This window comes from Seriola aureovittata, chromosome 3 (assembly GCF_021018895.1).
Source record: "Seriola aureovittata isolate HTS-2021-v1 ecotype China chromosome 3, ASM2101889v1, whole genome shotgun sequence".
Lineage (NCBI taxonomy): Eukaryota > Metazoa > Chordata > Actinopteri > Carangiformes > Carangidae > Seriola > Seriola aureovittata.
The window spans coordinates 24,504,796-24,532,269 of NC_079366.1; the positions used below are offsets into that span (position 1 = coordinate 24,504,796).

The 27,474-nt window shown below is 40.2% G+C and overlaps 2 protein-coding genes across 3 annotated transcripts in view; both read right to left on the minus strand.

The window, feature by feature from the left end:
• Positions 1–141: 141 nt before the first annotated feature.
• Positions 142–8,528, minus strand: cacng3a (calcium channel, voltage-dependent, gamma subunit 3a). The gene is made up of 4 exons (XM_056371253.1): positions 5,731–8,528; positions 2,871–2,954; positions 2,344–2,484; positions 142–1,631 (listed from the first exon to the last, which is right to left on the minus strand). Exons 1-4 carry the CDS (start codon positions 5,939–5,941, stop codon positions 1,069–1,071), a joined length of 999 nt encoding a protein of 332 aa, XP_056227228.1. The 5' UTR covers positions 5,942–8,528; the 3' UTR covers positions 142–1,068.
• Positions 8,529–8,617: 89 nt separating this feature from the next.
• Positions 8,618–27,474, minus strand: part of LOC130166001 (protein kinase C beta type-like) — a 35,218-nt gene continuing 16,361 nt past the window's right edge. Inside the window, exons 5-17 of one of the 2 annotated variants that reach the window (XM_056371252.1) lie at positions 23,692–23,820; positions 23,032–23,188; positions 22,463–22,597; positions 22,184–22,280; positions 21,954–22,097; positions 21,669–21,842; positions 21,458–21,549; positions 20,533–20,595; positions 20,284–20,422; positions 20,086–20,166; positions 19,892–19,999; positions 18,868–19,008; positions 8,618–11,830 (exon numbers count right to left, since the gene is read on the minus strand). In XM_056371252.1, coding sequence (XP_056227227.1) covers positions 11,678–11,830; positions 18,868–19,008; positions 19,892–19,999; positions 20,086–20,166; positions 20,284–20,422; positions 20,533–20,595; positions 21,458–21,549; positions 21,669–21,842; positions 21,954–22,097; positions 22,184–22,280; positions 22,463–22,597; positions 23,032–23,188; positions 23,692–23,820 — 1,613 coding nt within the window. In that variant the 3' untranslated portion in view covers positions 8,618–11,677. Of the gene's footprint in view, positions 11,831–15,021; positions 18,231–18,867; positions 19,009–19,891; positions 20,000–20,085; positions 20,167–20,283; positions 20,423–20,532; positions 20,596–21,457; positions 21,550–21,668; positions 21,843–21,953; positions 22,098–22,183; positions 22,281–22,462; positions 22,598–23,031; positions 23,189–23,691; positions 23,821–27,474 lie in introns of those variants that run through there. The other variant, XM_056371251.1, reaches the window with a different exon arrangement.

A 27,474-nucleotide genomic window follows, 5' to 3' on the forward strand; every position in this document is an offset into this window, starting at 1 on the left:
GCAAGGACAGATATTTGAATATTCTCTCTCTCTTTCTCATGTACACACGGACACCTGAGACATGCCCTGTACGACACAAAAGAAGCAATGCTACACCACTCTTGTCTCTCTCTGAAGCACATTTTGAGCGATTCTGTTCATTTATGAGCTTTATTTGATGTAAACAGAGACTCAGCGGTACAACCATATGGGCAGAATCCTTTTGGTACACTTATGCATGCTCACATGCTTACACAAACACACACAGTGACACACATAAACACACACAGCGAGAGACAGATAGCGTTTTAATGCATTTAATGGGTTTCGATTTTGTGCTTAGGTCCACAAAAAGGAGGACAGGAACAGGACATAGTTATGTCAATCCCACATGTATGTGTGTTGGTGTATGTGTGTGTGTTCGTTTTTTTTTATGTAATAGTTTCTTATTTTAACGGATGCTGCTCCTTTCTGTCTCTCTCTGCATGATTGTGTGTCTTACACACACATTCCTAAAACTATACACACTCAGTCACCCACACTACAGATATACAGTAGACACAGCTAATGCAATAGCATAGCAAAGTGACATACGAAGAGCAAGAAAGTAGTAGATCTCAAAATTGTGTTCTTCTTTACTCCATCTCTGTTTCTCAGACCTTGTCAACAGTAGATGAAAGAGACTGTTTGCTTCAGTCTAGAGCTTGAATGATAGTTGACTAACAGAAATAATCAGCAACTACTTTGATCATTTAAAAATCGTTTTTGTCATTTGATCCGATTCCAGCATCTCAAACATAAGGATTTACTGAATTTCATTGTTTTATAATGTTATGAATTGAAAAAACAAACAAGTTAGAGACGTGACATTGGGCTCTGGGAAATTGGAATTGGGATTTTTCACAGTTTTTTGACATCTCATCGACTAAACATCGACTACAAATAAACAACAGATTAGTTGATGCTCCTCTACGCCAATATCCAAAGTCTTTCCTCTTTCTTTTACCCTGGAAGTGAGAGGATTTCCTCTTATTTAATGTTCTCCTCTCACTCAAGTTCCTCTTGTGTTTTATCACTGAACATCTCCGCTCACACAGGCGTGGTCCTTCTGTTGGCAGCACAGTTTCCAGGCAGAATGTCTGTGTTGTTGTGAGCGACTGCAGTAGTTAAATCATCCACAGCCACGTCAAGCTTACCGTCTTTGAGCGGCGAGGTTAAGGTGTAAAGCATGAACTCTGAGCCCACTGTCAGTGGCGCTGCCATGCCGGTGACTTTGGAGTCAGTGGAGAGGGACGGCTCTCGCTCTTGCACCAAGGACGCTCGAAAAGAGTGTGAGGTCGAGTCCCCCGCGCTGTGGTTGCTCCTGTAACTGTATCGGCGGCTGCGGTTCTGGTAGTATCGGTTGCGGTAGTAAGATGAGCCACGGGAGATGGGTGGCTTGATGAGGGAAGGCCGACCTTTCGTGCGCAGCTGCCTGTGCTTCTCTATGAACACATGCACTGCCAGGACACCCACCATCTCAGCCAGCACGAAGGACAAAGCCCCAAAATAGAAAGACCAGCCGTAGGAGTAGCTCTTCTTGTTGTCGCTCTGGCTGGGGTCGCCTGAGTTGGCTGATATGTACACAATGATGCCAATGATGTTACTGAGACCTGGGAGAGTTTAGAGGGAAGGACATGATCCATCAATCAAACTTTATTTGTATAGCTGCTTTAAAGGTAAGTACAATTCAAAGTGCTTCACAGATTAGTCTAAAGGGGTAAAGGGTCAACTCTTCAGGCTGCTCCCGGATCTTTTTGCAGGCTCTTCACCAGCTCGCAGCATAAAAACTAAAATATGGCCCACTGAACATTTCAGTCCTGCATTTTAGAAAAACTAAAAGACTTGTGCCACAGGCTCATCCATCATCCTAATTCATAGACGCTGGTGCAAAACAACAAAGTGTTTTATAAACAAGTAAAAGATTTTAAAATCCTCCTACCTACATGACCACAGAGGTCGCTTGACCCTACCCACAGATATGAGCCATACGAGCAGATCGGAGCGGACCTTTGTTGTCATGGTAACAATGGAAACAATGCAATAGTCACGGTTAACGGAATCAATGAAAATTATCAGTTTGAAATGGGAAACAAGCAACAGTCTCCTGTGTGAAAGTCCTGCGCTTCGTCAACCCACCCACACACACCTACCTCCTCCACCTAACGTGGACTTTGTAGCTCTATGTGCTGTACTACTCCGCCTGACTTCACCAAACAATAAAAACATTACTATGGCTCGTAATAACCTGCTTGTTTTTTTTGTTTTTTTTTTTAACATGAGGATTGTTAACATGTGATGAACATATGTGCTTTTTTTCCTGACCTGCAGAGACAAAGAGTATACCCGCGCTGAGAATGACATTGTAGCGTGACTTGTAGAACTCACTGGCAGCTACACACACACCTCCGAGAAATAATAACCCCACACTGAGGATGGGGAAGAGGCTGGAGGCCCGAACTGCTCCTGAGGAAGAGGACAGAGGAGAATGAAATGGGGAATATTCAACATTTGCGTGGTGACTGTAAATTCTGGATTCTGATTGGCTGGGAGGTGTGGATTAACTTTTAGAGACTGGACACCTATGATGTAGGTCATTATAAACGAACGCACCAGTGTTACAATGTAGGTGAAGACGGCAACAATGAAATTCTAAATGTGTATGACATTTGTTTAAATCTGGAAGTCCGAATGAACTAAGAATAGGAAGAGGAGCGAGGACTTAAAACAGACGACCTGAACAAAGTTAGCCAGGGTGAATTCCACTGATCCACTGAGTCAACTGTAACAATCACGGTACATACAACGTATCCCATACAGATCTCACAGTTATACGTTCCTGTGTTACCCACGCAGTAAATATTCTGCAGCATCCTGCTCGTAGTCTCCATCTTCAGCAAAGTGATCAATGTCTTTGCAAACACCCCGAAATGTCCCTGCAGAAAGACAAAGAGAGGAATACATCACATTACATCCATTTAAAAACTCCTTTGGCTCTGCGTTACTCTTCATAGTATGTACTCTGACCCAGTGCACTTTGCATACTCTAACAGTGACTTGCTGACAGTAAATGTTAAATATGCTTACCATCTGATGGGTTTTGTATGGATTTTTTTTTCCTGCTCTTGAAACAATTCGGCTCCAGGCCTTAACTAGCGAATGCTTTATATATTTTGCTTTGGATATTATGCATATGAAGGTCTCTGCCTGAGCCCAGAGAAGTCAGAGGATCGAGAATAATATTTCTCTGAACTGTGACATCTTCTAATGAGTTGCCACAGGAAGAGCATCCTTTAACATCATGTGTGCACATAACAGAAGCAATGGCATATTCTAATTATACTCACAGTTGATTTCAGCCAGTGGCTCCCAGCTTTGTTTGGCTTGTGACCCTTTAACATGAACCAGTGCCTGCTTGTGACCTTTTACCACACTGATTTGACTGATTTTCCTCCTCACATCATTTAAGCCATGAAGTTTTTGTGTTGCTTATTATAAGTGTTATTGCTAAGAAATAATTTAGGTCAGTCTATTGCTTTATATTTATATATATTTAAATATACGCTCCTCAGGTCCTGACAGTTCACTATAGGAAACATCTCCTGGCACTTTATGTTGATGAATCCAAACCATCACCAACACTTAATAGTCCCACCAACCATCAAGCTGCCAAACACACAGACTGTCACCATAATCACCTGTAACGCCTCTGATATATTTTGATGTTGATTCTCATCCTGTGAGGATTCAGAAATCAGCTGGACTGTTTGTCTCCTGCTCTCACTATCCTTTGGCCATGTAATGCCTTTCAACATTTGCACACACAGGGATATATTGATGAATATGTCCCTATGTGCTGCACTGATTGAACAGTATTGATGATGTGACTCAGTCACCATGGTTACCAAAACCAAACTCATTCAGTGGCTACAACTCGGCCGCGGTGAACAGGTCAGAGAGCAAAGCCCACAATGGAGAGATGAGGATGAGATGAGGTCACATGTGAAACTAGGACCTCTCTCCTTACTCTCAGCAAGAATAGAAATTTTCTGAGCATTTGCAGCTTAGTATCATTAGTCTTTAATCAAACTCTTACTTCGGAGGACAATTTTGTTGTTGCTTGACATGCAAGTAACCGAGCTGTACAGTGACTTCATTCTGGAAGATACTAACAGTATCTCATTGTAAATGTCTGTCTGTAGTGCTGAACCTCTTCTATTTTTATGTTTTATCTACGTCTCTATCTTTGTTTCCTGTCATGTCACTATTTATTGTTTTGTTATTTTGCATTGATAAAAAAAAAAGAATTAGGATTAATATAATTTATAGAAGACAACTAGAATTAACTAGAATTAAATCATACAAGTTTCTAATAAAGACAGTGTATGAAAAGTACAAAACCAACTTTCAGCTTTCCATCTTTGTGTCTGTCTGCTTGCAGGTGGCGTTGTGTGATGCAGACTGATAGACACATACACACAAACACACAGGACTGTTGAGGCATTGATGTCCTCTGCATGCTTTGTTACCTCTCCATTAAACCATTTTGGAGTTAAGAGATAGTGGAGCAGCAGGGGAGGGAGGGGCTGAGAGGAGCACAGGGATGGAAGTGAGGCATAAATAAAAGAGCTGGACATCTCAGAAAATTAACAAAGCAAAGCAAACAGGGGGTATGAGGTAAGACAAAGAGAGGTGCTATATTAAAAAGCAATGAATAATTGATCATTTCATTTCATTATATCACATATCCAGGAATTAAACTCCTCCCTCGCTCTCTGAGATGCACCCTCTTGAATCTTGCCATTAATCAAAAATGAATGGGATGTGCTGCAGGAGACGTTCAGTGCTTAACAAATCAGTTTTCCCCCATAGAGATAATGTTTGGTTTTGGTTAGTGGAGTATGAGATCAGCTCTCAGTCGCATTTCTATAACTTATCACCTCAGTGGTTTTATGTTGTTTCTTTTTTATTTTGTTTCAATTCTCTATGTTTGACAAACATTTATAGTGCCATATTTTTTTGGGCACTTGTGAAGCACTTTGTTACTCTGCTTTTGAAAGATATTATTTGAATAAATTTGACTTTCTTATTTACTAGCTAAACAGTTACAAGTTTCTTTTAAACTTTGTTTTATTTGTAAAACACTTTGTCAACACTATTGCTATCAGGTGTGTGCTCTCAATGGTGGAATGTAACTAAGCACTATTTCCATGTCATTACTTTATACATGGTGTTCCACAGCATTACATTATACATAGAAAGATATCGTGTCTACTCCGCTGCAATTCAGGGGAACATTGCACCTTTTACCTTTTCAGTTATTTATCATTAGTAGTTATTTTACACAATTAATTAAACAACGGGAAAGTAAATACAATTGTTAAAAAAAAAAAAGCACCAACTGCTAAATGCTATGTAAAAGTTAAATAAGAATAATGCACTGACAAAATCTATAATAATACAACACTGGCAGCGGACATTTACCTGCTTTACTTTTGATACTTTTAGAACATTTTGCAATAATAGCTGATACTCGTTGTACTTAGTAACTTTTCTTGGGGTGCTTAAGTTTCCTAGAGTATTTAATAATGTAGTATTGCTTCTTTTACTTAACTACAATTGACCAATATTTTACAGACTACTGTAAAATAACAATTATGATAAGGGCTTTTGCACAATGCTGAGACCATGCAGGAGTGGTGTGTTTCCTACCCTCCGTGCAGCAGGTCCTCCACAGACCGGAGTGGGTCAGGACTTCCTCGTTCTTGCGGACGGTCTCGTTGTCGTTCAGGTTCTTGGAGCGGCACATCCCGCGGGAGTACAGCCAGTAGTCCGTGCCCACGGCGATGGTCATGAGGCTGAAGGCGCAGAAAGCCCCCGCCGTGGTCAGCAGCATCATCACACCCCGGTTACACAGCCTCATGTCGGCCCAGCCTCCTCTGCCCGCTCCTCCCGGAGACCTCCAGTGGACAGACCGGCGGGGTTCAGAAACTGCTGAAAACTTTTCCCCGGTGTCTTCTCTCTGTGTGGATCCAGTCGGCTGAAAGTGACGGAAACTCCGATTTTGTGCGCATCTTCTGCAACCTGCGCTAAACTCGCATAGGTGAAAAACTTTGCAGGTTTAAGGGAAAGGTCATTTTTCACTAAGCTGCCTTCATAACTCTACAGAGCTGGGACGTTTCCATGTCAGGGCCGCAGACCCAGGACCCCGGGATGTGGATGTGTTGTCAAAAATCACAAAGTAAAAAATCAGAGAGGAACCCAGGCCCGAGGGGCGAAAAGTGGAAAAGCAAACATCCTGGATAAAACAATTCAGAAATCAGCAGCAGCATCAGCAGCAGCGGCGGCGGCAGCAAAGCTCATCTGGACACGATCTACTTTATCGTACATCAACTCTGCATGACAGTAAACTGCAGGATAATCCCGCCCTCCGGTAGCAGTGTGTTCCTGAAGCCGGCAGCCTACATCTGAATCAGAGCGCAGTGTTGACCAACAGTTCAGCATCTGCACAGTGGTTATAATGTTCCCCCGAAGAGACCACAAAAACAAACCCTGTACATTATGTAACCTCATACAATCCAGTGGTGAAAGAAGTATTCAAAACGTTTATGTATGTAAAATAAGTTCAATTATATTAAAGAAAACACTGTATAGCAAATAATTTAGCCTGTAAATCAGCGACAGTACAGACTATAAGTGATTAGGCTCAATACTGACCCAGTGTGGGCCTCCATCATGCCAGAGCAACTTTACCCAAAAACCATGTGCCCAGTTTTTGTGTTATTTTCAGTTGACTGTGGGAACCCACTTGGTAAAGTTAAAGTCCCCCTCCACTCAAACACGTGTTTTGCTTATTGTTGCTTCACTTGGCTGTTTGCGTTTCTCTGACCAGACTGATGTGCACAGTTTGACACTAGAAGTCTGTTTTCACGCTCAAGAGGGAAAGTTTCAATCTGAGTTGAACACTGTTTGTAGGAGTGGGATTTTGTGACATCACAACTAGTTCAGAGGCCAATCATTATCCAGTATGCAACTTACACAAGTGTGATGTGGAAACTTGAATCCTCCAGCCCACACACACACACTGACAAAATACATTTGAATGAAGTAGGAAACAGATTCTGTCAAACGTCTGAAATGAAATTTACTGGATTTTCCAGTAAAGGCGAAGAAACTATTTTGGGGAATAAAAATATCAGACACAAATTATTATTCCAAGCAAAAATATTTTTACATGTCATGAAACATGTCAGGAGCAAATCTTTTACCCATTATTACATCTGTGTTATACTGACCCACACCAGGTCAATTCTGAACGCAAAAATTAATTAAATAACTTGTTTTTCAAGACTTGCAGATTTTCATAATTTACATTTATTGTTTAGATAAATAAATATTTTATGAATTTATCAAATCTTGAATGTAAAATATTTTGCAGCTAAGCTATATTTCTATTTTCTTTGGACAGGGAATGTTGGACTGAGTAATGGTGTTTTTAATATTTGGCTCCTACATGAAAGTGACTTTGGTGAAATATTAATAGTTGTGGAAAGTCTTTTACACTTTATATAAGAGAGATATTACAGAGATATTGATATCTCTGGAGCTTTGTGGCTGATGTCACAGCTGTTTACTCATTAGGCCTTCACGTCCTTCATATTAATATCCTCATCTGGATTACATCCACCAGAAAATGGGGAAGGAGCCCTGTGGGGCCCCTTCATCTGAATGAATAAAAGAATAAATGAGAATATGAATATTTAAGGGTTTGAATATAAAGTGAGCGAGTATGTGTGAAGACGACAAAGCAATCAAAATCCAAAAAAAATGATGGCTTATTATTTAAAACTAAATAAATAAAATGATTTTCTTCTGTTGGAAGTTCACATACCCTTATACATTTTCATCACATGACCGCGCCCCTGGATCTGAGACTCTTCTACTGACCAATGTTGGCTAAGCAAACCCTCACGATCTGCTGCTGGTCAATATGAACATTTTTGCCGGAGAACGAAGCCTAAGAACAAGAACATAACAAATGAAATGACTAATTCAATAATCAATTAGTCAGTTGATAGAAAATAAATTGGCAACCATTACAAAAATGACAAACATTTCATGGTTCCAGCTTCTCCAATGCAAATGTGAGGATTTGCACCTTTTTGTTGCGATAATAATTTTGTCAAACAAACAGTGTCAAGGTGTCACTTTGGGCTCTGGGTAATTGTGATGAGCATTTCTCAGAAGTTTTACAGACTTTACAGCTTTGTGTATAAGATTAGCTCCAACCTACAACCACAAAATGCTGCTTATGCATTGATGCATGAGTTATAATATTACAATAATATAATATATAATAGCATAGAAGTCACAGGGGCCATTTGCTGCAGTGCATACTTTTACTTTTGTAACTTTTAAGTACATTTTCCTGATTTTACTTACATACCTTTACTTCAGTAACATTTTCACTGCAGTTTAACTCGCAGTGAAGTTTTTTACAGTATGATATTAGTACTTTTACCTAAATAAAGGATCTGAATACTTCCTTCACTACTGGCTGTTGTGTACAACCCTTCAAAGTAAAAGACAGGAGCCAGAGTTACTGAAATGGTATTATGATAATTCATTTTAATGTAGGTATCATATTGGAGGTGTTTCTCACGCGCAGGTAAAGACGGCGCATGCAACACATGAATACTGTCCTGTTACACCATCTCCTCAGGTTGCTTTATAAAAGTTGCCCTCTTCTCCTCATCCTCTTTCTTCTTCTTCTCCTGCCTTTTGCATAGTAAACACTTTATTCTCCCCTCTTTTCCCTTCTCCCTCTTGTCTTGCCAATCTCATTTCCCAGTTCCTTCTCATTAAAATTTACCGATGTGAATGTGAGCCGCAGAAAGGGGAGAAGCAGAGAAGGAAAAAGAGATCAAATTAAGATTGAAGGAAAGGAGAAGAGGAAGAGGAGGAGAAAGGGGAGAGATAAAATTGGAGAACAAAGTAAAAGCTGAGAGTGCTGGCAGGGGTAAAGAGCAGAGAGACAGGGAGATGGGGTGTGAGGAAGTGCGTCATTGCATGGAAACCACATCTAGCTCTAGATCCCATTCCTATTTACACATACACAGAAACACAAGTCATACAGAATAATTACATCTATTTTATATGTTCATTTAACACACAGCCAAACAGTCTTTGCTCCGTGCTTTTTTAAAGCAAACTCTTTAGCCGCGCACATTTTCGACATTATCAGAAATAGCGTACGCAGCATCCAGAGTGGAAACTAAAAACTTGATCTGAGCATGGATATCATAAAACTGACTTGCATCGATAAATTCAAGACACCGAGAGTTTCTCACCTCCACGATGTCGAAAGCAAATCTTAGAGAACTACTGTACCAACAAATATGGCATGCATAGAGGAGCTGCACCACAAAGACTGTATAGGCCTACACAGCACTAACCCACTGCATACACAGTGCCATAGAGAAGAGAAAGAGAGAGATTAAGCAAGAGAAAAAAGACAGAGACATTGTTAAATATCACTGCCAAACAGGCATTTGGGGAATTTCTTTCCTTTTTTTTCTTTTTTTTTTTCTTTTTTTTTGCATCAGTTTGGAAGACGAGACGTGCTTAAGACTAAGTTCAGGACTAACTTAGACATGAGGTTATAAATCAGGGCCCTGTTCTTCATACGTGGAAAATATGACTCTGGATTTTTTTGTTTTGGTTCTTTGAAGCTAACTCGAAACGTTCTTCACTTTGGCTTTTTTTAATCTCTGAGGTGATTTTAACAATTGTTTTCATGTATTTGTACATATTTTCTACTTCAGGTAAGACACCATGAGGGTGATAAGTTGCATTTGCGCAGCCAGTTAAGCCTGGAAGGTGTTTTATTGTTTTAAATCTTTTGCCTTTTTCTCTTTTTAGACCTCACTGCATCTGTTCAGGCTGAAGGGAGAATACTGGACCTGCCGCACCAATATTAGAAGCTGAGACTGTAATCAGAGCGAAAGGTAAATTCAGTTACACAAAAGCAGATATTCATTACATGTGGACTTTGCACTTTTATGGCCTATTGATGTAATTAGCTTGACTTAGGTGTTGCCAGGGTTTTGTTGTCCTTTTAGCAGGTGGACAATTTACACAGAATAGATACAGTATCTCTTTATAGTATATCTTTTAACTCTTTATTTTTCAACTTTTTAGCCAATTAGCAATATTAGCATCCTTTCTTCTTTAGAAAGGATATTGCATTGAGGGGGAATCCCACACATGAGCTCATTTTCATATTCAAACGTCTCACTTAGCTTTATAATGAACAAATACTGATATAATTATCATTTGAGAAATCATCAGTATTTGCTAAGAGAAAATACAAGTTTGTGACTAAAAAAACAGAATCAACCCAGTTTTTGAGACACTGTGAACAAAAAGACAAACTCAGCAAAAAAATTCTAACTATTAAAGACCAATAACATTTTCCATTAAAATGGGAATTTGTAATTTAAAGACTAAAACTCCTTCAATGATTAACTGCAGAGCTTGGATTGCTGAAAATAGTTCATGCATTTAAATCTGCTTCTTAAGGAGTGAGGTTTCGTTTTGCAGCAGGCCTGTTTGCTTTTATCAGAAGTCTCTCACATGTCAGTTTGGGAGAACCTCTCCGCTCGAGCACCAACATCACTCACAGTCTAACCACACTCACTCATCATATCTAATTCAACAGCGATGAAAGCGTGGGAAAAACTTTGGAGCACCATGTAGAAATTATTAACGGCAGTAAAATGCGGGAGCGTGCCTTAAATGACACTGATGTCCATGAAGTTACTGTCCCAGTGCATGCAGGGAGGGATCCCAACACGCCTAAATCGTACAACAGGCCGGCACAAGGATTAACAAACCAAACCAATCTTCACGCTGCTTTCAAAGAACCAAATTATCTGCATGAGAATAAACAGGATTATTTTTAGCCTGATAACAGCATGTAAGCCTGAATTAAATAAGCCACATTTGATGAACAGGGCCTTGGACTTTCATAATTCAAAACCTTCCTTCCCTCCAAACCGCAGCCTATGCAGAAACGTGTGTGTGTGTGTGTGTGTGTGTGTGTGTGTGTGTGTGTGTGTGTGTGTGTGTGTGTGTGTGTATGTGTGTGAGCACATACATGACATATTGATCATGGAATGTTCATGACGCAACTTTTACAGGCCGAAGAGAGGGAAATCAAGTAAACAAACACACGCTGTTGCCGATCGATAGAGCACATACACACAGTTACACATACGCTGTGGCTCTTGATCGTCAGCCGCTGTATTGACCTGCTCAACACGAGGTCCCGTGAGTTTTTTCGGAAACTGGCCTGTTACCACGTGGTCAAAGTAAGTCCTGCTGTGACCAACCAGCTGCTGAAGCCATCTAGGTTTGTATTTCATCGTGCTGCTTGTGTGTCTTTAAATGTGAGTATGTATGTTTATGATATTCATTACTGTCCAGTGTAGACGCTGGCGGGGGGATGAGTTTGAGGATTTTTATGTGTGTGTGTGTATGATTGGTGTGAGTCCGGGCTGCCGATGAGATGCTGGATGACTCTTGGATTAAATGTAACTGGGCTGTTCGGGTTTGGAGTAAAGTCTTGTCCGGGCTGCGTCTAACCAACAGGAACTCCTCAGACTTGTATAATAAATTCGGGGTTGGTGTAGGAGAAGCCTTGGAACTCGTTCTGGTCTAGGTTCATGATGAACAGCTTGTCTGTGGGCGTCAGCTCCACCGCCATCTTTGTGAACTCCTTGTCAAAGTTGCCGACGTCACAGCGAGATTTCTGTCGCAGAGAGAAGAGAAGGAGAGGGGAAAGTGTTAGAAGTACAAACTTAGAGTTGATTTGTACAGCGTTAAAAAGACAGTTTAGAAAAGAACAACGTTGACAACAAGCAAAAAGAACAACCGTCTCATAGAAGCACAAAGATGAAGAATAGAGGAGGAGGCGAGGGAAGTTGACTGTTTCAGCAAACAAAGACATTTTAATCGTCTGCAGAGGTGGGACAAAGTGATTGTTTTGCAAGACAAGTCTCAAGTCTGTTGGATTAAATCAAAGTGTATTACTGCATTTTAAGTAAATTATTAATCTAAAAATATTGGTATGTGCAGCTTTTATCTTTGGGCTTGGGGAGGGACTGAAGTCCTTCCAGAATAAGAGTCTTACGTCCCTGGGAGTCACAAGCAGTGATGGAATATAACAAGTACAATTACTCAAGTAACAATTTGATATTTTATACTTCTACTCCACTGCATTTCTGAGGAAATCATTGTATGTTTTATTCCAGTACATTTATCCTACAGCTTTAGCTACTAGTTATTTTACAAATTAAGATTTTTGCATAAAAAAACATATGAAGAGCTTATAAAATATGAATATGATGCTTTGACAAAGTTTAAACTTCTAACAGTGTATACAAGTACAGTAGAAACCATTAGTCGAAAATTAACTGGCAACTATTATGATGATCATTTAAGTCATTTTTAAAGGCATTTCTCACTATTTTAATTAAGTTTTACAAACCAAATAATCATTACTTAATAATTAATAATTGACTACTTGATAAACATAGTCAGGGGGTTAAATCCATAATGAAAGTAAGCATAGTTATATCAAATATATTTTAAAATGAGCTCTAACTCAATGACTACAACCGTAAAATGCTGTGTACATATTAATGATATAATGTAACATGGTCACAGGGGCCATTTTTCTGCGTACTGAATACTTCTACTTTGAATACTTTCAGTACATTTTTGATGATTATACTTGCATACTTTAGTTGAATGGCATGTGTTTTTTGATTTTGTAAAGTCTAAGTTCAGTCTAGTCCACACCTCTGATAATCTGTAAATGGTGGCACCACAATAAGTCTAGACTCAGAAAAACACACCACTGATTCCATACAAGACTGGGGGGAAGAAAGTCGACAAAGAACAAACACACCGTGGCGACAAACCCAGCGACACAGTCAAATATGGAAAAGACCCACCCGAAACATTTCAACAGCACAGGTGCAGGAAGATCCGAGACAAACTTCTAAAGCCAGAGAGAGGAAATGTTCTAGTACAGAACAGACGAGGATCGATAAAACAGACCAGCTGCAGACCAAACCACAACCGGAAAGGATTTCACACGGGGAAGTGAAGCAGTGAGCCTCAGGCAAGACACATGTATCACACACATTACACACATCACACAAAGCGTTTAGGTTCCTACCTCCTCCTTTTGTCTCATCACAGGGTTTCCAGCTGAAATGAGGAGGGGTTGCAACTTTCCCATCTCTACCACTGGTCCACGAATTTACCACTAATTCAGCTCATTATTGTGTATGAGGCGTGTGTGACGATGCTGCGTGTGTTTGTTTGTTTTGTGATTAACACTTTATTTTAACCCCCTCTATGTAGCCTTTATAAGCAGTATATAACAATTAATAAATAGCTGATAACTTTAGCTTTAATGCAGTTATCTGTAAGCAGATATAGAGACACTTTAGTGTTGATTAATGGATCTGACAACAACTTTAAGACTCGTGAAGCATCCCACACTGGCGTATAAACCCCTGAAGAATTTAACACCATTATATTTACATAAATTCAAAATATGAAGTATTTGTTTATTATATTCATCTTATATATTAAGTATTTCTTTATAAATGCTTTTCTCATTCCATGACCACTGAGCACCATCTGTTGATGAGGGGCCATGAGATGTAGCTGTAAACTTAGCTGAAAATTTAGTAAGTGGACCTTTAGTTAAGTTTTCTTCAGACTATTTCTGGGGCCAAGAATGAAAGATTTGGACTCTAGTTTACCACTCTAAATTTTGTAAATATTTTAGCTTGAAGGAATCGAGGGTTTCCTTTTTTCTTTTAAGTCCTCCAACTTAAATGACCATATAAGTAATTTGTCCCCACCCTGCAACACGACCCACAGAAACAAACCAGCAGCATTCGTATCGCAGCTTATTTGTCATAAACAGTGTGGAACCGTCTCAGTCTCTAAGGTTTAGGTGCAAAAACTACTTAGTAAGGTATAGGAAAAGATCGTGGCTTGGTTTATAAGTACTTCATTAAGGTTAGAGGACCTTTGTCGTCATGGTGACAGTAATAAACATGAGGTTATGGTTGTGGAACGGTCATTAATGAAGAAACAATGAAACAAACAGGAAATAACCTGTTTCCACCCACCACCTGTCGACCCCGTTCATCCACCCCGACCGCTGCATAACATTTTCTATACTGCGTGAGCCGACTTCCTACTCTGTTCCCGTCATTGCTGTGGTCGCTAGAGGTCACTCAACAATAAAACATAACTATGGGTCGTAACAAGCTGCTGGCACAGACGAACTATGGGCTGGTTTTTTTTGTTTGTTTTTTTATATGACAGTCTCGTTCAGGATGCTTCATGGGAGAATTTTAACCGTTGCATTAAACACTTGCATTAACACAAAATACCCTAATATCTGCTTACAACTACATTGTAGTGTGTTACAAACAACTTATGAAGTGTTTATATACTGCTTATACATTTATTTGCTTTCTTGCTTACAGTTAGATGAGACAATCATACCGTTCTCATGTCAGTGCCTTAAATGAAGCTGCAGCCAGGCGATTATTAGCTTAGCATTCAGACTGAAAGCAGAGGGAGCTAGCAAGGCGAAGAAATAGTCCAGTGTTTAACCTTTAAACAAACCAAATGTTTTTGTACAAATCAAACAAACAAGACATAACCTAACTTTTAGCCAGGCTTGCAACTTCCTCCTGTTTCCAATTTTTATGCTAAGCTAAGCTAGCTGTCTCCTGGCTTTATCTTAGCTACATGAGAGAGATATGAGAGTGGAATTCATTTTCACACCAAACTCTTAGCAAGAAACCAAACAAATGTAGATCCCCAAAATGTTGAACCGTTTCTTTGAAGTGTTACATTATATTACATTTGGGTGTAGCAGCAGTAACAAGGCAGACACAGCAGAAGTAGTCTGGTAGGCACCAGTGAGTATATTATCAGTTTCCAGTCATACAAGACAATTATACAATCCACAGAAGCATCTCTCTCATTCAGAACAATTTATCCAAATAGCTCTCCGATATAGAATTCAATAAATTTTTTCTACGTTATATATCTCGTTATGCCATCGCTGATTCATCATTGTTACCATCACCACAATAACTCACTTTTTTTCCACCTGGCAGAATCAGTCTTTTTCTTTCTTTCTTTTTTTTTTTCTTTTATCAGCGAGCATCTTTGTATATCAGAAAAAACTCTTTGATGTCGCCCTGTTGCTGCCTACATTTTTGATACAAGCTCAAAGAACAAGATTTGACACATTTTTACTACCCTGCATCGATACACAGTTACAAAAGGAAAATACAACCTGCCGCACAATGAAACACACGTCTTCTCAGACAGTTCATTTTATATATGAAAATGACTTTCCAAGTGTATTGTATCGTATTGTTGGAGAACAGATAAGCTAAAATGCATATTCTAATAATTATACATGTACTGCAAAATGGCACAAGATGGCTGCCCTTCATCACAGTTGTTGAGGACAATATTTGTCCACACTTTCATGATTCTGAACCATATTTTGGCACTTTTGGACATCCTGTTTCTGTGAGCTCACAAGACTCTACAGGGCTTCGTCATATGTGAAATTCTCCACAGAAGGTTGTTTACAAGCTAAGAGATATGTCCTCTGTCATTAAAAACACAGTGTAACGTGGTGAATGTTTTCAGTTATGAATCAGGAGAAAAGTAATGACCGTTCAGTCAAAAACCTCTTGACTTGTCGCAGGCTTACACTGTTGCACGTGTAAAGACTTCTATCCTCCAACTGGTTAAAAATGAAATCAGCATGAAATCAGATAAGCTCACCACAACACTGACTGAACATAAAGTGAAGAAGTATTTGGTCCTATAGACAAAAGTAAAGTCAACATTAGGAAACTGATTAGTATTCAAAACAATCATAGCAAAGCAACTGGTCAGTTTTCACTTCCACTGTATGAATATTACCAATATGTGATCATAGTACACTCATCAATATATTACTGAAAGGTCGTCATAGTCAATATGCAATTACAGGGAGGGTGACACACGGACAGGGCAGGTTCAGGTGGGTCCTGATGCCGGACTCTAACATGAACCTGCTGGTGTGAGCAGCCGGGCAGCATTCAGGGATAAAGATAGAGATACAGCCAGTAAAGCTGATATGAGAGCAGCAGTGTAACGTGACATGTTCATCCACAGTAAAATGAAAACAGTGTCACCGCTGGAAACCAGACTAGTCTCCTACTGGCAACTTGACACGTGAATATCTGATTATTTCTCGTGACTGTTAGCATTTGAGCACCTGTCTGCATTTCCATCTGAACGTTACTGAAAGGAATAGTTTGGCATGGTGGAGAGATATGCTTATTTGATTTCTGTCCGAGGGTCAGATGAGAGTATTGATACCACTCCTTTAAATTAGATAGAGAGCTGGAGTCATGAGGCAATTAGCCAAGCTTTGCATAATGACGCAAGCCTGGAGCAAACAGTTAACCTGATTCTCCTCAAAGATATGGCTGCCAGAAGTAAAGTTCACTAATGAAGACGTTTTATCTTATTTGTTTGTTTGTCAATTCATGCACAAGGAGAAATGTAAAAACGGATTATAGGATTTTAATCGAATTAGAAGAAAACTGGCAAAAGAAAATGCGAACTAATGCGTGTTTTCATTCTCCTCTGTTATGTGATTATTAGGAGGTTGGTTTATCAAGATAAACAGCTGGTGGTGCTAATTTTCAGTCGGGTGCCATTAAAGCATCACAGAGGAAGAGGGCGCAACAAGTCGATGTAATGAAAAGAGCAACAGTCAAACTTCAGATGGTGAAAAACAATGTAGAAAACGTGATAAAATATGGCATTTTTGTTTGTTTGTATTGTCTCCTCATGGCTCCACACAGATCTGATGTTTCTATCTGCTGCTATTTTTCAGTCAATCTACGTTGAAGTCATGATTTATCCACTAAGTCTGTTTCCATTTTACTTTATTGCATTTTGCGTTTATGGACACATTGACTTTTTCACTTTTTCTTTTAGGTTTTTTTCCCCGAATTTGTGGCATTTCCACTCCAGGTTTTCTAATGCACAAATTTAAAATGTGCATTAAAACATGTGGATGGAAACCCACCTAATGTGTGGCTTTTACAGGAAAAGACTCGAGCAGAAAGGTGAGGGTCACGTGACTGACGGGTGTAGCCAAGCTAAACTTCCGCTAGTGCGCTAATCTATTAGCATGCTTACTGGCAGTTGACTACTACAAAATTTGGGAGGCTGTACTTGGGTCCAGGGGTGCTATGAGCTTAATGCTTAAGTCAGCATACTAAAATCTTCAAAATGACAAAGTTAACATGCTAAGGCTTAGCAGATATGATGCTTACCATGTTCACCATCTTAGTTTAGCATATTAGTATGCTAACATTTTCTAACTATGACAAAACACGAGCTACAGCTGCGGCTAATGGAAAAATCTTTTCCTTGATTACATTCACATCACAGTGATAAGGTAGGCTACTGCTTTTTAAAAACTCAAGAGAAAAAAAAGGTTTTGCTTTGCTGTGGAGATTTAGTTAGCTAAAGATTAAAGAAAACATTCATGTTTGTGTATGGATCAAACAAATGAGAAACATGCGAATTAGTTACTTTACTTCTGGTAGGCATACATTGGAGCTTGGAGAGAGTCCTGCAGTTTCCTTCTGCTGCCAAACTTTATGCTAAACGAAGCTCATCTCTCCCGCGCTCTAGCTTCACAATTAACACCGTAAAGTGAGACTGATTTCATCCTACTCATCTCACTTTGGCAAAAGAAGATAAATAAGTGCATTTCCCAAAATGCCTTACTATTTCTTTAACGTTTCACCCTGCCGAATGCAGCCTGGATATGACATCATGGTGATTTTTTAAAACTTTTTTTTTTTTTTTTTTTCGTGTGTGTGTCTGAGGTGTAGGGGATTACTAGTGCAGCCCAGTGATATGTGGCATGGTCAGTGGATTGAGTGAGTGTACTCAGGGTTAACAAATGAGAAGCCTTGGAATTCTTCCTGGTCCAGGTTGGCTATAAGCTCCTGATCTGGGGGGGTCAGCTCTGGGGGGTGGCGCGTGAAAAAGCGATCAAAGTTCTCCGCATCACGCCCACACTGCCATGGAGAGGAGAGAGAGACAGAGATGGAGAGAGAGATGGGGAGGATGAGGTGAGTTTGATGAGGGATGTGAAGGAAAAAAAGGACAACAACAAACGACAAAGAGAAAAAAGAGAAATACAACTAAAACATGGCATCAACCAATCAAATCACTCACAGCCGAGACTGTGGATTTCCATTGGTCCATATGTGAGCAAGTGAAAGTTCAGCTTCACCATTGGTGACTACACTCACAAATCTCAGCTCTAGCATTTGCGAGAGAAATGACCAATGGCAGGTGATGGTTGGGTTCGGGGGATGAGCGATCTAATCACGTCTGTAACTTACCTTTAAAGTTTGACTAAGTGCCTTTTCTCCTTCCTTACTGTGATAGATTTCTAAGGTATTCAGATAAGTTATGCTAATATTCAACAGCTAAAGTGTGTGTGTGTGTGTGTGTGTGTGTGTGAGTGTGTGTGTGTGTGTGAGTGTGTGAGAGAGAGAGAGAGAGAGACAGAGAGTGAGTGAGTGAGTGAGTGAGTGAGTGAGTGAGTGAGTGAGTGAGTGTGTGTGTGTGTGTGTGTGTGTGTGTGTGTGTGTGTGTATGTGTGTCTGTGTGTCTGTGTGTCTGTGTGTGTGTGTGTGATATACTCACAGCTTTAGGTTTGAAAGGTGGCTGCACCTCTTTATTCTCCAGTTTTTCCCAGTCTATGTAGCGGAAGAAGGCGTGCTCTTTGATGTCTCTCTCCCCCTCTGGACCACAGCCCAGACGCTTACATGGGTGTTTGGTCATCAGCTTAAAAAAAAAAAAAAAAGTCACACACAGACTCATTACGAGAATTTGGACGTGTGTGTGTGTGTGTGTGTGTGTGTGTGTGTGTGTGTGTGTGTGTGTGTGTCTGTGTGTGTGTGTGTGTGTGTGTGTCTGTGTCTGTGTGTGTGTGTGTACTGTGGACCCTGCCCACTACCCCCTAACTCTGTCTATGTGTTGTAAGCCTCTGTTTTTCAGGTTGCAATTAGCGGCTAATAATGCAGCTCAATGTCGTACACAGGGCATGTTTGCATTTTCCATTTGGTTGTTTTCCATGTTATGTATTCTGTGCTTCTGTGTTGCATGTTTAAATTAGCACCAAACAATGTAGTATAACTACGTTCTGTAGGATTTTTTCACTAAATATTAATTTTAATCTTATATTTCTTTGGGATGATTTTGTATCATCTGTCCATGGGACCACGGATGAAAAATACCCTCATGGCTAACTGAGACTGAACACCTTTTAAGTTGATATGGGGTGAACAGCTGCTTATTTACAATATTATCATTCATTATAAGTCGTGTTTCTGGCGACCTGATGAATGTAATTCCAGTATTCACTCTCTCTGTCTTTTGGCCTCTAACAACTCCTGAGGTAAATATCTGAATGTTTCGGTGTGTTCACCTGCTAGTGAGTGTACAGTGGGTTTTCAGAGCTTTTTCTCTGAATACAGCTTCCCTCCGAATCGAAAAAGACACAGAGTGAACCAAAACAGTAAAGAGTTTGTCTTATGCCCTTTCACTTCAAACAATGAGCCCTTAATGTAAGTGTACCCTCCAGTGTTCGGAGTGGATAGGGAGTGGGTTTAAGGGCCAGATTTGGATGAGTCCCGACTCGTGTGTGCATTCAAGTGTGCATCCTCACCCCCTTGCAGATGGCAACAGCTTCTTTGGACATGGATTTAGGGTAAGAGACGTGATGCTCCATGATCGACTGGAACAGCTCATCTTCATCCTCCCCGTCAAAAGGCGGCTGGAGAGGCACAAGAACACTATGTTGTTTTCAGTTCTTGTTATTGGTGTTTCCCTGCTAAGAGGAGAAAGTTGGTACATACAAACCTGTCCAGCTAGCATTTCGTACAGCAGTACTCCAAAGGCCCACCAGTCCACAGACTTCCCATAAGGCTGATAGGCTATGATCTACAAGACACAATGGTAAACTCATTCAAGTGAAAAGATGTATAAAAATGTTGTGTTTTTGTTTTCTTGTTTTGCTAAAAGAGCTCCCGTTAGCTACCAAACAATACGTGAACATACCTCTGGAGCGATGTAGTCTGGTGTTCCACAGAAGGTCTTTGTGGTGATGCCGTCATACATGTTCTCTTTGCACATTCCAAAGTCGGCGATCTTTATGTGGCCTTCAGAGTCCAGCATCACATTGTCCAGCTTCAGATCCCTGGAAACAAACACGTGGAAATACACACACTGAGGTATTAAACACACTTGTTTTCTGAAATGATGGATAATTGCACCTGCGGACTCGAGCTGAGTCACAAATGGACTCACCGATACACAATGCCTTTGGAGTGGAGGAAGAAGAGTCCGATGGCAATCTCTGCAGCATAAAACCTAAAATACAGACAAACACCAATTTATAAACATACGTGGATACACAGTATGGTGTGTTATGGGCGGGAGATACAGGTAAAAAATGACAATTATGAAGCCAAAATTGCACAGTATTTTTGCGTTTTCACAAATTTTATGTGATGTCATTTCAGATCATGATATTGTGAAAACTTTTTAATATAAATAAAAACATTACTTTTCTACAGTTTCTTTGCTTTTGCATGAAAACGTGAGTTTAGTTAAACGTAACCACTTGTAGCTCTACAGAGCTGCTTATTTATGAGCGGCTCCCCATTTTGTTTGTCCGGTTCCACTGACCTACAGGTGGCGTTAATGTGCCAAGAAACGTGGGAATGCGCCAAGAAAGCAGGGAAGAAGACGACTGCAAGCTAGTAAACATGGACGTGAACAATATAGGATTTAAGAGGTTCGAAAATCTGGCTTTGCAAATGTTTTATGAGGAAGGAAACGCATTCATCCCTTGTTAGATCTCAATGATACACACAGTGGGTTTTGGGTGAGTAACACTGAATGTAATCTACAGTGCACCTTTAAATGCAAAGTGTTCATGTAACTTCTTAACTGCCGAGAGTGAAGAGCTGTAGGGATTTTCCCAAAAAAGCTGCTGCAGGCATGTGACAAATACCTACGCAGTGCCATGTTATCAGCTAAATATTAATAAGCATTTATCTAAACCTGAATTAGTACATCCTTTAACATGAGATCATCCTAATATATTAAAGAGGAGGGGCACAACTAGAGGAGAGTCGAAAATACAAGATATTGTTTTGCCGTCATGACAATATTGTTACTGCCGCATAAAATGTTCTATTATTCAACTTTCCTGCGTGTGTGTACTCACACAGCATGAGGCTCCTTGAACTTGCCAACCTGTTGGATCTGGTACATAAGGTCTCCTCCATTTATATACTCCATCACAAAATACAACCGGTCCTAGAATACAAAGATGATGAGGAGGTAAGAAAAAAGGAAAAGAGGAGAACAAGTCGTGCGTTGCCATATTTCTGCGTGCGCTCATCATTGTTAATGCAAGATGTTGCGTCGTGTTCTACCATGGTTTGGAAACAGGAGTGCAGCTGAGTGAGGAAAGGTGGTTTCCCAGACAGAGCGAGGACTCTCTTCTCCACCATGGTGCACTCCACGTCATCGTCCTGGATCACCACGTCCTTCTTCAGGATTTTGATGGCGTACAACTCGTCCGTCCCCTTCCTCTCAGCCAACATCACCTGAAGGGAAGCGAATGAAAAGTATATAAACCAACTCCATTAGGGGAATTTCTTTTCTACCAGCTGCCGGTTCACGTTTTCGATCGTGGAGCGTCTATGTGAGTGCATCACCTTGCCAAAGCTGCCTTTGCCGAGGACCATGACGAAGTTGAAGTCCGAGAGCTTGACACGGTCCTGATTGCCATTGCTGTCATACTTGCACACCGAGGAGGAGGAAGAAGAGTCCGTGGGCTTCCCTGGTCCCACCCTCGCCCTCTAAAGATTATAGAGGGAATAATGTTCAGGTTCAAGTTCAAATTAAACCTGTTGTCATTTTGGGTTTCTGTTTGTGTGAGTCTCACCTCAAACTTTTGTCGTAGCTCCTCGTTACCGTCCTCTCCATCTGGCTGGACAGGAACATTAAAGTATTCTCCTTCCTCCTGAGAAAGCAGCTTAAACCTAAACCCCAGAATGAAAACAGAACAATGTCAGATAAATCCAGGATCATCACCAGACTATGACAATAAAGCTCCTAAATATTCACACCCCTGTTCCTTCTGCTTTTGTTATTTCCATCTACACCTGTGTTTAATTTTTCCCAATTCTCCTCCATTTCAAATTTCCTCATCCTGACATCTTACCATCCGTCTATCCCTAGTTTCTGTAGCTCTGAGATCCCAAAGGACAGGGATCCCATGAAGTCGTTCCTGCTGGTCAAATCCCAGTCCCAGACCTCCACCGAGAGACGGCGGTCCTTGTCACTTTCTTTTAGGCGGCTGAGAAGAGAGAGAAAATGCGGAGGGACAGTCAGATGAAAGAGCAGATAAAGGGAAGTTCTTAAAATAGGTTAAAAAAAATTAAACCAAGAGCATAATATGATTTTAAAGCCAAAATCCATCACATCTCTCTCTATTTAAACTGGCAGACACCTCAGCATGTGACATTTTTTCATGCCTGTGCCTTTCCTAGCAGTCACAGTAACCCAGAATAGCTTGAATAACAACAAGCAAAAAGCAGGGAAAAGAATGAGGACAGGGTCACTTGCACGAGCTCCAGTTAGCTTTGTGCTCATGTGACTAAAAATGAGGCCAAGAGAGTCACTTTAAACCAAACAAGTTGCATTCAAATAATTGCCAGAAATAAGTTGATCAGGAGTGCGAAGCCTCAAAACTCGTATCCAAGATACGGTACAGAAGGAGAGATGTCTTACAAATTGAAGGTCTCATTCCAGGTGGGGTTGAGGCAACATTTGATGGTCTTGGTCTTCTGTTTGCTCTCACTCTTGGGATCTGGGATCAGTTTGAGCTTGACGTAAGGGTCTGACAGGCCATTGGGGTCCATGGGCACCAGGTTCTTAGCCTCTTTGACTGTGAGGGGTTAAGGACATGGATAAAAATGAGTGACAGAAGAAGAAGAAGAAGAAGAAGAAGAAAAAGAAGAAGAAGAAGAAGAAAAAGAGGAAGAAGAAGAAGAAGAAAAAGAAGAAGAGGAAGAAGAAGAAGAGGAAGAAGAAGACATCCCAAGATAAAACAAACTGGAGTTTGTCCTTTCCAGAGGACAGCAGGAGGTGAAGTCTCGTTCTGGCCTGCCCTAAATAACTCTGGCTACATTTGACAACACTTAACAACAGTTTAGTTTCTGTTCCATAATCAATCCACAGCTGTCTGAGAGAGAGAGAGCTTGGCACGTGGACATAGGTCCCAGTGGTGATGTGGGTCAATCGTTGGCTCATTGATCAACTAATGGACTTTCCAGTTTTAGTCTTAGGCTGATAGAGAGCTTTGTGAGGTGCTGAGTGTGTGTGAGTGTGTGTGTGTGTGTGTGTGTGTCAGAGAGAAAAAAGTGAGTGTGAAGAGACAGACACACTCACTGATGACGGTGAGAGTGTCCTCAGTGATCTGGGCAGAGATGTGGATGCGGCCTCTCCTCTCGGTGTGATCTGTCCCACACAAGCTCGGGACGTTGGCCACACACCGCTTGTGGATGTTCATCATACAGTCTTAAACACAAACACACAAACATGCACGAGTCAAGTCGATAAACATAAGTTTGCCATAGATAGCCTCACAAGCTGTAACAACATATGACACCCTCTATCCTTAGACCCTCAAGTCATTATCACGCTGCTCTCACTTGTGCATGACCAGATTAAAGGGACTCTTAGTGTTGCACTTTCATAAGATCGGGAGACTGAAGAACAAGAGACAGATTAAAAAAAAGATTTGGTCAAAAATGAAGCAGCAGTCGATATCAGGACTTTAAGTCTTGAAAATACCGGATGCTACACTTCCCGAAATGCAACTCAGTACTGAAGCATCTTTTCATTAAACCCTCTCTGCCTGATAAACACCCACATCTTTCAAACTTCACAGCCCCAATTTGTTAACACAGGCTTTCCTTAAGCCAACAGTAACTCCTCATGATATGACTCGGGTAATTTCTTTTTCAGACTTTAAGTCCCTTCAAAGCCACAGAAGACTACTGTCAAAGGCCGGGTAGTAACTCCCAAGACCACTATACAGATCTTTATGCGTGAAATAAAGATCCAATGTAATTGCTCAGTCTGTCCACTAGATGTCAGACTGCTCTGATGTACACAGCTCCACTTTTACTCCCCTCTCTCTAATCAGTGAGTGGGTGGTGGACCAACTTTATATCCCCACCAGCCAGTGCACATCATTCATTCACATAACTTCACATTACTATCTGCTAAACTTTCTATTAAAATGTTATAGACTCAGAAGGGGGATGACCCTGAAGAAAACAAGCGTTTGATGCAACAGAACAACACTTCTCATCTTGGTAGCAACTCTAGAATATCTAAATCCCTTTCTTGTGTATTAAGAGCCTTGTAGCCATGTTTGCAAGTTCCTTCAGAAAGGAAAATATCTTACAGTGAACCTTAAGATTATTGAGATACTAAAAATATAATAAATCTACACATATGCTGTATAATGATTAAATGTCTTTAAAAAGTTAATTATTTAGCCAGATGAAGTTGATTTCAGGAGCATCTGTAAACTGTGCATCTCCACTATTTAGCGTGTCATCTAAAAAAAAATCTAATTTGGTAATACAAATAAGATTTGCAAGAAACACAGCGCTTCTAGTCATATGTTGTTTGTTCACATAGATTAATATATAACCAAACGATACCTCTGTGACAACACAATCACCAGCCATGCAATTTTCCCTTTCTATTTTGTTTACACCAGGGGCCATATTCAGAGGATCTTATCCTACCACTAGTAGTGCTCATAAAAGGCACTAAAAGATCCTAAGAGCGGCTGTTCACAAAACTGCTAACAGCTGCTGACTAACTTTAAGACTTTGTCTGTGAAATGATCATCAATACACGGAGCTTGAGGAACTAGATAGATGGGCAGGTAGGCGGGTTAAATGTTTGTGAAATTCAAAGAAAGCTATTCACTCAGCAACCTGATTGTATTAGTTAGGAAGGACTCGCTCTTCTCGTGGATAGATTTAATGAGACATTTCAGATATTTATACAGATATTTTGGGATATTTTTTCTTCCAGCTGGTAAAACAAATCATCAAACTTCTACATACAGCAACACTTTTACTGGATAATCCAGCGATGATCATGAAATCTGCTTTATTTATGTATCTATTGCAGCTGGTGATTGAATGTGCACGTGATGAATTGCGTGGCAAACCGGGGTTTGAAGAGAAAACTGCAACTGCTCACTGAAGTGCACAGGTGTCTTTGAGTAGCACAGAGTTGTACTGTCATCTACAGTGTTACTGAATCCTTGGTCGCTTTTAAAATATGGATTCAAAGTTGATTATATTCTATTTTTACAAAACACTGACACTTATAGCACTGAAATGCTTTGTGAAAGAGTTTCTCCTGACTCTGTCTTTTAGGAGCTATTTTTAGCCTTAAGATGTTTTGTTAATACGAACGCTGGCGACTGAATATGAATGGGTAAAAAAAAAATGCTGCAGGCAGCTTTTCAAAAGGCAAAGTCCATCAAACACTTAAAATTGCACATTTTACAATAAGAACTGTAAATCCACTAAATAATGTTGGTCATGGCCAGAGACAGCATTGCAGAGGTGTTACCCACTTCCTGTCCGTGTCTTCGTTGCCAACAACAGGCAAAAGGTCAACGAAAACAACATGACGAAAGCAGGAATGTGAAAACTCTTCGGTTATTGCTGCGAGAAGCTGATGATATCTCCAGCTGTCTGTCCTTGCACTGATAATATCCATTTAACTGCCTGTCACTATGAATCATGAGCAGGTCAATTATTGTGAATCTAAACTCAGAGAACGTGTTTTTCATTGACAGGTTTTTTAACTCAAACACAGTTCATGTATCCACGTCACAAGCAGCATGTGCAGTATGAATGTGACAATGTAAAAGACCATAAATTGGACTGACGGAGTATTAATGTAAAGCAGACATTTCTTTGTTGTTTTTGACCACTTGCTTTGACATTTGGCCCTGTGAAGTGTTGCGAAAATTGAAGTAGGTGAAAGTGAAAGTTGGACTAAACGAACATTTATATGAACTGGGCATCAAGTCAGTGTTTCGACAAAGGTTTACAGTATGAACGCAGTCGTGAATAAAAGGCCTGACAAAGACACTCTCACGTACCGTGTAGTGATGTTTGTTTGTATCAAAACTAATTTAATTGTCTTTTAACTAGACAGACTTCACATTTTGTCCAGAGTATATAAACAGGTAATACAGGTAAAAGTGAGGACTTCTATGTGCTGAGGAATTTGATCACTACTTGTTTTTGCATTTTCATTAAATTTGCATGTCGGAGCCAAATGGTTTAGAATATCGAAGGCCTGTTAACTTTATGACTCCGTTCATTTCGTCCAGACCAAGGGAATAAATTAGGCAATTCTGCATTTTAGTTCGGGTTTCATTTTGTGTTCACACTTACTTTTTACAAACAAACCAATAGAAATAAACATGAAGTATTGGTGATTGTCACCAGGAGCCACAAGGGGAAATCAAATGCTAGTGAATGACAGCAGCATTTTAATTCTGTGTGTCTATTTAAGTTCTCTGATGTCACAAAGAGTTCATGAAGAAATAACATAACAGAAGAAATTTGGATTTTTGGCTGCACCACAACTCCAGCCCTGTTATTGTGAATGTCTGTGACTGACTGACTGATCATAGTTGAATGATCATATTTCCACCATTTACTGGTTCCACAACAGTTTTCAACTACGTCGTCAATTTCATACATTGACCTTATCCAGTCAGGCCTTATCCTAAGTTTTGACTCAGTCTTGTTAAACTACAAATTGACTGTATGTTGTGAATAACTCTAACCAGGGTTATCCAAAGTACAGGTGGAAAACCAGAACAGTTTCATGTTTCAGTTCATGTTAAAATCACATGTCTACAATCAAAACATCCTGAGCTTGATCTGTTTTGTGCTTTCAGACCACAAACCAACCGTACCAGAGGTTTGATCAAGTGATCAACCAGTCTTGGCACAGCTGTTCGGGGTCCACACCCACCACGGTTTCACACCAGACCCAGACAAACCTCACTGACCGGACAAATGTACCAGAGTTTGTTTTTACTAAACCAAACAGGTCGAGCGTCAAAGCGACCTATGACATCCTAAAAGTTGCATCCTTACACATTTACTGTAAAAA

Coding starts and splice junctions, on each gene's coding strand:
- cacng3a (XM_056371253.1), bottom strand. CDS start 5,941: ATGAGGCTGTGTAACCGGGGTGTGATGATGCTGCTGACCACGGCGGGG. Junction 2,485..2,870: donor TGCTGCAGAATATTTACTGC/GTGGGTAACACA, acceptor CCTCTTCCTCAG/GAGCAGTTCGGGCCTCCAGC. Junction 1,632..2,343: donor TATACTCTTTGTCTCTGCAG/GTCAGGAAAAAA, acceptor AAACTCTCCCAG/GTCTCAGTAACATCATTGGC.